Source organism: Phyllopteryx taeniolatus, chromosome 20, assembly GCF_024500385.1.
Source record: "Phyllopteryx taeniolatus isolate TA_2022b chromosome 20, UOR_Ptae_1.2, whole genome shotgun sequence".
In the NCBI taxonomy this organism is placed as follows: Eukaryota; Metazoa; Chordata; class Actinopteri; order Syngnathiformes; family Syngnathidae; genus Phyllopteryx; species Phyllopteryx taeniolatus.
This window is the reverse complement of record NC_084521.1, coordinates 2,829,943-2,840,176: the sequence shown is the minus strand read 5'-3', so window position 1 is coordinate 2,840,176 and position 10,234 is coordinate 2,829,943. Positions and strand designations below refer to the sequence as shown.

Here is a 10,234-nt window from a genome sequence, read left to right as displayed (position 1 = left end):
ATTTATATTTGTAGAACTTGTGAAATGAGTTATCTTTAAGTTCTTAATTCTCTTTTCATCAAAATACTGTTTGTAAAAATAAGTTTTCACCAAAGTCAAAGGATGCAAATTGTTCACAGAAATGTTATTAAAAATGGTGAAAGGTATATTAATAATAATAATAATAATAATATAATAGTCTTTGATCTACTTTGCGTCTGTAACGTAAAAGGAAGTTCCCCGTTTCCACAGCAACTCAAGACCTCTGTTGCGTAAAGTGCGCAGGCGCACCGAAACGCCTAACGTTAGCACGCTAACTAGCTAGTTTAAGCGGGAGAGCAGGTGGGCTAAATTATAGTTTATTTGTTATTATTTACTCCAAAATCCTGCAGGTTAGTCTGCTTCAGTTTGCTTAATATTATTTTAGAATACTTTAACGATAGTTTTAGTTTAAGTGCTGCTGACATAACTTGCTCGCTAGCTAGCTATAGCCGCTATAGGTTTTGAGGATTTTTTACCTATGAAAGACAGCAGTGTAAAAAATGTTAAAAATGCTGTTTTTTTTAAAACCGTAACATACATACTGAGCTGCAAAAATAACTTAAGGGTCATTTAAAGTTGTACTCACTCAGTTAGTTTTTATTTGACAGTGGTTGGAAGTAACGAAGTAGAAATACTTAGTTACTGTACTTTTTCAGGTATATCTACTTGAGTATTTACTTTTCTGACAAATGTTTACTTTTACTCCCTATTTGTCAACAGATATCTGTACAGTACTTTCTACTCTTGGCTTTGTCAAAATAGTAAGTAGCCTACTTCGAATTTTACCAGTTTTTTATTTTAAATTTTTTTTTAACACCAGCATGTTTAAGTACGGAGGTGCTTGTTGCACCGCTAATATTATGGTCAAAACGAAAACCCTCGATTCCATCTGAAAAGTGAAAATGTAAATAATTTCATTTCCTGTTACTTTGTTAATTTGGACAAAACGAAACTGTTTAAATATGTTTTGCAGCATGGTTCTTATTCAACTGCCAACCTAAACACATCTTAGTAGACCCGAAACATATGTTGAATCTGAAACAGAATAAAATTATAGCCTCTACATGAAATGTATATGATTGGCATTACATACGTCACAAGTACAAGGCAACGAAACGCAGATTGTATCTCACCAGAAGTTCATAAGCAGTACGTAATTAAAATAGCATATGCAGTATATAGCATGCAAGGCATGAGGTGGTATATAATTATGTCAACATGAGTGTCCATTTCTCTAGGTTTCTACTGTATGAACAGGCTATGACTCTGATCATGATTAATATAATGACTATGCAATGCACAGTGCAAATTGCCATTATTGGAGGAGAAAAAAGATTGATTATACACATGTACAGTAGTGCAATGAGGTTATTTTCAGTATATATAAACAATAGTCCAAATAATACTAATATAATATACTAATAATAATAGTTGTGCAGCTCTATAGAAGGCCACGATGAAGCACACTGAGGTAAGTGTTGTTGATTCAATCCAAGGGGGGTTGGTAAGAATGTGCAGGGAGACAGCTGGAGGGAATAAGCTGTTTCTTAACCTGTTGGTTTTAGTCCAAAGACCCCTGTAGCGCCCCACAGAGGGCAGGAGGACAAACGGACTGAATGCTGGGTGGCAGGGTTCTTTTCTGATGTTCATTGCGCTTATTGTCCTCAACAGCAGGAAGTGAGTGAAGTGGTATACACTTAACACAAAACGTTCCTGATATTGGTGTGACCTTTCAGGATGCGCATAAAATGCACTGTAACCTTGACAGGTGAACTTAATTTGACCTCTCAACTTCTAGCTCACGTGACTTCAAGGGGTGGGGTAACTTTCATCCTGCAGTCGCATAGAAGAAATAATGTACATGTTCATTCAGGGAGGGGCAAAAGCGGCGAGGGCCGAGTTGTTGTAAGCGAAAGAGAAAGACCAGCGGGAGAGGAGGAGAGTTGAACAGTGGAATGAGTGGGAGGGGGAGTCCTGCACTGTGATTGGGGTCCACTGGACCATGTGGTGACCCGGCTCACTCTAGCCTCTCACGGGCACACACACACACACAGTGTTGTGTTGAGTGGCAGGGACATATGAACCCCTTCACATGTGCTATTCTGGGTAAGGGAGGGAGTCTGGGGGATGAGGCCGGGGGGGAGTAGAGGCTCTTGTCTTTCCGCATGCAAGCGAGCCCACGCGAGGACCTTCTCGATCCGTGTGTTCTTGCGTTGAATTTCCCCCTCTAGTAAGACAAGATGGGCTGCTGCTTCAGCAAGGAGGCCGGGCCGGGTCGGGCCACCGAGAGAAGCAGCCTGCTACACACACCGTGCCAGGACCACATCCACGACGGCGTGGAGCAAGTGAGGCACCAGGCCGTGGCTGTCGCTCAACATGTGTGCCTGGAGGAAGAAGAAGAAGAGGCTGAACTGGACCACCGGGAGGCTCGTCCAGGACTTGACAGCAAAGTGCGGATGGTGGTCAATGAGAAGACTCTCCAAGTGAGGAGCGCTCACGAGGGGGAGCCGGATATTCTTATCCCGGCCGGCACAAGCGTTGCGGCGGACTCGACCCGCTCCCCCTCGCACAGCTGTGAGCCGGCGCCCTATATGGAGGTGCTCAGCCAGAGTCCGGCCCGGCAAAACATTGTGGAGAACGCCACCCGGCGAGCCCTGTGGTTCACTCAGAATTTTGCGGGTCAGAAGCTCCTCCAGCCAGAAGGTTGTTGGTCTGCTTCTGCTGTAGTGAGCCACGTAAACTGCGGCGAGGTGTCTCACGATTCAAAGTTGTCATCCAGCTTGGGTCAAGATCAGGTTTCCCTCATAAGCGAGGACTGCATTGTCACAACAACGCTGGGTCAGAACTTCCAAACGAGGACTCAGAAGTTCTACAGCATCTGCTCCATAGATACCGATGACCTTGACCACGATGACCACGGCCAGGCGCAGACATCTGCAACATGTGCCGGTCCCAGTCCGTCACAGACCGCCTCACCTCTTCCTCCTCTATTTCCACAGCCGCTCGACCCGCACCGACACCCATCGCCTCTGGCCAGCGCTTCAGGAAGAATCTCAGGCCATCGAGTCGATCCGCACGTGGCAAAGGGAACGCCTGAAGGAAACATGTCGAGTTCAACAAGTGCGGGAGATGACTCGTGTGTGCAGACATGTGACAGGATGACATTGACAGAGCAGACAGTGTCTTCAGATGTCCAAATGCCAGCGCAAACATCTGCCATCATCCTGGAAAACCAACTAGGCCACGTCCAACATTCACAACCAGCTAGTGAAAGTCCCAAAGAAGTCCATTCCTTTCTAGAAGCTGACGTTACGGAGCAGCACTTCGAGGAAGAAGATAGATGTCCACTGCAGAGAAGAGATGAGGGCCCTGTGAGTAAAATTGTCAAAGACGAGATCATCCACAGCATAACTCTCACGCAACTGTCTGCTCCAGCCATCCTTTTAACCATGCCCCACCAGTGTGGAGGAGGAGAACCTCCTCAACTAGATGATGAAGTTGACTCGTATGACCAGATGACGCTAACAGAGCAGAGTGCACCCGCCACCTTCCAGGAGAACCAACTAAATCATGTCCAACATTCACAAGCGGCGAGTGTAAGTCCCAAAGAAGTCCCTCATTCACATCAGAGCTGCAGTCCAGAAGCTGACGTCATGGAGCAACACAACGAGGAAGAAGATAAATGTTCACTACAGAGAGTAGATGACGTCCCTGCGAGTGAAAGTGAGGAAGACGAGGTCATCCATAGCATCGTGACTCCCACACAAGTGTCCTCTCCCCACATCCTCTCAACCACGGCCCACCAGTGTGGAAGAGTAGAAGCTTCTCGACTAAATGATGAAGTTGACTCGTGTGGTCGGATGACACTTATGGACCAGAGTGCGTCTCCAGAGGTCCAAACTTTAAAGTTTAAACCTGCCACCTTCAAGGAGAACCAACTAAACCACGTCCAACATTCACAAACGCCAAGTGAAATTCCTAAACAAGTCCATTCCTTTCCAGCACCTGACATCATGGAGCAACACAATGAGGAAGAAGATACATGTTCAACACAGAGAGAAGATGGTGTCTTTATGAGTAAAAGTGAGAAAGATGAGCTCATCTGCAAACACACGACTCTCATGCAAGTGTCCTCTCCCCCCGTCCTCGCAAGCATACCCCACCAGAGTGGAAACGTAGAGGTTCCTCAACGATATGATGAAGATGACTTGTGTGACCTGATCACGCTTGTGGAGCAGAGTGCGTCTTCAGAGGTCCAAACCTCAAAGGAAACATGTGCCACCTTCCAGGAGAACCAACTTGACTGTGTCCAACATTCACAACCGGAAAGTGAAAGTCCTAAAGTCCCTCATTCTATTCTGAGCTGCAGTCCAGAACCTGACACCACTGAGGAACACAACGAGGAAGAAGATAAATGTCCAAAAAGTGAGGAAGATGAGATCATTTACAGCAACACTGCCCTCCCACAAGTTTGCTCGACCCCCATCCTCTCAACCACGCCCCACCAATGTGAAAGTGTCGAATCTCCTAAACTAGATGATGAAGACACGAGGATGAAAGGCAATTCACCTGCAGTCCAGGTCATCTCTGAGCACAACACAAGTTCTGGAAGCTGTCACAAATCTGACCTGGAAGCGGTACACACAAACCTAGATTGTCTTTATTCAAAGTCATCACTTGAGAAGACAAGCGGTGACAGCCTGGAATCACCACAGGAAGTGTGTGAGGAAGAGGGAAAGACAACAGAGGGTCCGAGTGATCCTCCAGAAGCAGTGCACTCGTCTCCGGAGGAATGTCCAAAACCTTCCACTTGCTATTCTTCCCACGCTGAAATGGTCAACACGTGTCTTCCGGACGAGGTTTCATCCCAGCAGCAGAACAACAGCGTCCCGGTGGAACCAGACCAGCTGGACGTTCACGCGCTAACGCCATCTTATGAGATCCACTTCCTGGGTCAGGAGGCGCCCGGCGAGGAGTGCGAGGGCGGCATGCGGGAGATGGTGTCGGAGCTGCTGGGGGAGGATGCCGACGCTTCCATGTGCCACCTGGATCACCAGACCTGGATCGGGCCCGCAGCAGACGACGGCTGCCGGGCATGGGTCCAGCCGGCGCCGCAAACCCAGGAGACGACCCAGGAGTCACAGCCAAGCGCGGTTCTGCTGGGAGCATTCCCGTACAGTACCGTCATGCCTCTGGTGCCGTGTGAGTGGGCCTGGCACGCGGGCTGCCCTCGGGTCGTGAGTGTTGCTCTTTCCTTTTTGTGCATTTGTCACAATGCCGCGAGATGTTAATGGCGCTTATATGCGCTCCCTTCAACACCCTGCTTCTGTGCAGACCCTGAACCCTGATGCTGAGGTATGGACTGGATGCAGCTACAACTTCTCGCAGGCACAGCAGCCGTGGCTGCACCTCCCCACAGAGCAGAGTGAGCTTCGTTCACATCCTCTTACTTTACTTTACCTCTTATAATATGAAAGAGTTTATTTCAAACCAAACAGACATACCGGTCAGTACTAACCAACAGCATAACGAAACAGCAGACAAAACAACAACCTGGGTTCCAATTCCATTTCCCGGTATCTCGATTAAAAACAGCAATACAACAAAAACAAACCCACACTCCGAAACACACTTTCCCCTGAGATTAAAAAAAGGAAAACAAGTTCAAAGTGACTTCTCATTTCTCCTCTTACTGCTATAACTTTCAAATGCTCATTTTCTGAACTTGTTTTTGATTTTGATTCTGTTTGGGTTTTACTGACTTTAACATAGTCATTCTAAACCATTGCATGATTTTATCTTGCATGCAAAAATACTTTTTAGAGTGTTTTTTTGTAATTTTGTTGTTGATATGTCCTCCCTCCCTCTGATTAAACAAATTCTGGATGATATCTGGCGAAATATTGTTTACTTTGAATTGATTGATTCTGGTGGCGCTGATATGTTGTGTTGTTTCTCTGTAGACCAAGAACTGCATGTGGAGCTGGACCACATGAACCTGGCTGAAACTGAACCCAAAACAGCAGAGAACCACGTCCCACCAGAACGACACACAGGTACCCAGCGCGCTACGCCCTTGTCTTTGCAGATCCACTTTGCTGGATGACTCACGGCTTTGTGTCCTTTTAGGTGAGCTGATGGAGCAGCTGAGGTCTGTGTTGGAGATCTGTCTGAGCAGGTAAGAACAGTTTTCCTCAATGAGACACAATGCATTTTGTTGCGTGAGCGCCAGCCACACTTTTGGCACCCAATGGCTCTTTGGATTATTTATTTTGGCATCATTCACAAGTTCTGACAGTGGAAACGCAATAACAACATAGAGAATCTAGGGCTGGGTGATTAATTTGATCGATTAATTCATTTTTAATTTTCTGGACGATTTTAAAAAAAAATAGCTTATTTTAACAGCTGACGTGCACTGTCCACACCAACAACATAGCTGTGACCAGAGAGGAGCTCGTTTACAAAAGCAGTCAGTGTTGCCAACTTAGCCGTTTGATCGCTATATTTAGTGACTTTTCCAAACACTCTCGTGACTGTTTTCCAAGAAAGTGACTAACGACTTTAATTCTGGCTAAGAAACAGACATTGTTAAATTGTTGCATATTTCAAATGTAGATTTTTTAAGGATCATGTTTACATACACGATTGACAAAAGGCAATTTTTTTTTAATAGGAAGCCTTTATTTTCACCTGTAAAGAAAAATATTTATTTTCATTATTTCTGTGGAAGCTGAAAGAAAACCTTTTTGGTATCAGTAAAAATAAAGCAAATCCTAAAAGGGGAAAAAACAGAAAGCACGGCTTTTTCGTCAAATGTCATTGCCATCTGCTTTTTCTGTAAGTGAAGGAAAAAGAATTGATTCAAATCTAAAATCCGGTTTTGTCAAAAAAGGATTTTATTTTAAGGGCCTCCTAAAGAGAATCAAACTGCTTCTTTTGTATCAAGTCCGTGTCAGGTTGTTTCCACTAGCTGCTGTGTTCCTCGCCAGGGAGCACCTGGCCAGCGACTTGTACCTCCAGTCTCAGATGGATGACGAGCAGTACGTTTCCATAGCGACGCTGGTCGGCATCCACACCATCAAGCGTCTCGGCGCCGACTTGCAGCTCGTAACAGACGTCGTAAAAAGTCAGTGTTGATGACATAACCTTGTCACTCCAAACATTAACCACTGAGACTATTTCTTATCTCCTCAGCTCTGCCGCAGGTCCAGATGTCGCCGTGCGGGCATAAAGTGCGAGCCAACCACTTTCAATATCTCCTTATCCTGCGGGAGATCCCCAGCAGCACCCCACGCGAGGAAAGACCAGTCCGACACCTCTTTATCCTTTTCCTTCTCCGACCCTCTTCCTACAAGTAATCATTTGTCGTGCAGGAGGTGGAAGCGCTCTTCAGTGACCAGACGCTGCCCAAGTTCCTGAGCTGTGAGTTTGTGAGCAGCGACAACTGGTTCATCACCTTCAGATCAGAGGCCGACGCTTACCAGGTGACTGACAGCCGTCATGATGGCGAGCTTGATGTTGGTGGTCTGAGGAGGGAACGTAGGGATGGACGTTGTGGCTGTAAGATAAGAGTGTTCCTCACGCGGGGTCAGGGCCAAGCCCTGCCGCGGCTATCAGAAATCTGCAAGTAACTGACACCCCCACCACTATGGTTTATGAGTTCCTATAGATGCCTCAAGATGGCGACAAAGCACTACTTTTGTCTAAATGAAGCTCCTCAACTCACTCTAAGATAGTTCTTTGGCACCATGATTGAAAAAGATGCTAATACATTTATTGGTTTGACCTGAACAAAAACAATGAATGGCTGAGCTTTTAAGCAAATAAAGGAGGATAGGTTTTGTTTTTTTCCCCACAAAAATACGATGTCTGATTTTAATCGATTTGTTGAAAAATGACACAAATTGAATTGCCAAACCTGTGTACTTAAGTGTAACATTTTGATTAAGCGTGGGTCGATTGCTCATGCCTGCAGAGTGGGGCGCAGGCATGACCAGTCGACTCACACTTAATCCATCGGTTACACAAGTAGTATGTTTGTGTTTACATTTGTGTGTTTTAATTTGTTATAATATGCCATTTGTTGTGTGGGTCCTCAGGCCTACAAATACCTGCGAGAGGAGGTTCAGGTGTTCCAGGGGAAGCCCATCATGGTGAGGATGAAAGCCAAATCAACGACCTTCGCGTCGGGTGCGCCTTTAAATGGCTACGGCCCAACCCGGCCCAACATCCTGGTCGATCACCAGGTGTCCTATTTGCCGCCAGACGCCTACCAACAGCTTTACGATTTCACCTACCCCACGTGGTCCGAGTCGGGATACTCGGACTGTGTTGAGGTGAGTCGTCCGGCGAAGGTTTGGTCCTCTTCCTCCTCACACCACTGAGAACTATTCTTTTTTGTCTGCAGACGCTTGAGCTCAACAGCGCCCTGAACGGCTTCCCGGCATCGCCTTACTTCCAACGTCACGGCCCACACAGGAGCAGGTACACAGCAGGGAATCTCCCGCTTCACCTTTTCACACACTTAAAATTGTCGTTGTTCCCGTCACGCAGGAGGGGCTCCAGGACGTCAGGCGCAGAACAAACCAGGAGTCAAAAGGATTCCTCTTACCCGGGGGATAAAACCTCAGAGGAGATCTCCGCTTCGTCGAGGCCGGCTCGAGTGTGGTCCCACTCCAGAGGCAACGGGCCTCATCACGGCAGACGCCCCAACAGGCTGACTGCAGCGCCACATTCAGTGGGAGGAAGGTAAAAAATAAAAAATAAAAATAGGAACACACAGACTTATGACTTATGAGCCGAAGCTCAGTCAATTATTTTGCTTTGTGTTGTCCCAGCATACAGTAATTCAAACCAGTTTATTTCTGTACCCAACGCTCAGTCCTGGTAGGAGTACAAACATGTGATGTCACTGCTCTGATCTGCAGGCCTGTAAACAGAGATCAGAGGAGGAGAGAGAACCAGTGGTCTGCTACCAAGACAGCTGTAGTGCATCATGTAAGTTGGTACTATTTCTGTTTTTGTTTTTGTTTTGGCTTTTCTTACACAGCAGCACTTTGAAAGAGTAATCCATGCCTTCATCACACCTTGGCTGAGTTACTGTATTGCATTTTACTTTGGAGTCAGCCAGTCCTCCGTCAAATATCTCCAGTTGGTTCAAAATGCTGCCGCTTGCCTCTTAACTGGAACACGTAAGAGGGAGCACATCACTCCTATTCTGGCCTTAGGGTTAATTTATTTAGAAGCACTTTGTTTCAGCTGTGGCTGCTTTTAAAGTGCTCTATAAATAAATTGAGTTGAGTTGAATTGAGTTTGTTTGCATTTCAACTTTGACATTGTGTGTTTGAACCTGTGTAGAAAGAGCCTTCACCTCGCCGCCAGCCGTCTCCCATTGAGCTCGGAGTCTCGAACTTCCCTCCCCTCTGCGTGAAGAAGACGCCTGAACGGGCAGAACCTTCGTCCACCTCCACCGATGACATCACCAGTGAGGTAAAGCGTATAAATAAAAGGTGGGGGGTGGGGGGTTATTGAACAGGCCTGACGCTGACTTGTGATTGAGCAGCAAGCGTCCCAGAAGCTGAGCTACGCTGCCATCTGCCAGAAATCTTCCTCTGGTAGGTCGGCGCCGTCCGTTGAAGAGAACTAGATGGAGCAAAACACCAAAAGTGCAATGTTAACTTGCACCTGGTGGATTTTACTAATGCAGTGTTGTCAGGTTTAGAATGTTTTCACGTCTGTTCCGTTTCCTCATTGCTAATTTGTGTTTCCTGCTTTTATAGTTGTTTATGGGAGTTTGTTTTTGTCGCCAGTGGCTGTGAGCGGCACTTCCTCTGCGCTTGCTGTTCGTTCTTCACTCACATTCTGTTAGCAATGTCGGTGAGATTTTGCAGTCAGATTTATTTTGTTTCTTTCTCTCTGCCTGAGTTTCATCATTCTGTTTTCATGTAAACCCCTCAGTGCTCTATGCAAGCCGTTTGTGTCCACCTCACCTCCTTTTTCTTAACCATTTAAGTTGTGTTAATACAAATGTGATGAAACTTAAGAGTTTTGTCTGATTTTGTACCGTCAAATTTCAGCTCTTTAAATATATCAATAATGTACTGTTTAAATCAAATTGTTCCTTGTGGTCACTTTTGGCCAATTTAAAGGTAGTACTTAGACTATATATTAAAAAATAATTCAGGTTTTATAGGCACTTCACGAAAAAAAA

At 45.9% G+C, this 10,234-nt stretch overlaps 1 protein-coding gene across 6 annotated transcripts; it reads left to right on the top strand.

The window, feature by feature from the left end:
* Nucleotides 1-94: 94 nt before the first annotated feature.
* On the top strand, nt 95-10,061 carry LOC133469989 (uncharacterized). Of its 6 annotated transcripts, XM_061757747.1 has the most exons (16): nt 95-371; nt 742-782; nt 2,253-5,258; nt 5,356-5,446; nt 5,985-6,077; nt 6,151-6,199; nt 7,014-7,150; nt 7,219-7,324; nt 7,400-7,508; nt 8,124-8,177; nt 8,271-8,360; nt 8,432-8,508; nt 8,578-8,772; nt 8,952-9,021; nt 9,382-9,513; nt 9,587-10,061. In XM_061757747.1, exons 3-16 carry the CDS (start codon nt 2,262-2,264, stop codon nt 9,668-9,670), a joined length of 4,284 nt encoding a protein of 1,427 aa, XP_061613731.1. In that variant the 5' UTR covers nt 95-371; nt 742-782; nt 2,253-2,261; the 3' UTR covers nt 9,671-10,061. The 6 variants fall into 6 exon arrangements, with proteins under 6 accessions (XP_061613731.1, XP_061613734.1, XP_061613729.1 ...); XM_061757750.1 differs by having other exon boundaries at nt 95-321; nt 3,021-5,258; nt 8,124-8,360; XM_061757745.1 differs by having other exon boundaries at nt 95-321; nt 8,124-8,360.
* Nucleotides 10,062-10,234: the final 173 nt, after the last annotated feature.

Coding starts and splice junctions, on each gene's coding strand:
- LOC133469989 (XM_061757745.1), top strand. CDS start 2,262: ATGGGCTGCTGCTTCAGCAAGGAGGCCGGGCCGGGTCGGGCCACCGAG. Junction 5,447..5,984: donor GCACCTCCCCACAGAGCAGA/GTGAGCTTCGTT, acceptor GTTTCTCTGTAG/ACCAAGAACTGCATGTGGAG. Junction 7,509..8,123: donor CAGAGGCCGACGCTTACCAG/GTGACTGACAGC, acceptor GTGGGTCCTCAG/GCCTACAAATACCTGCGAGA.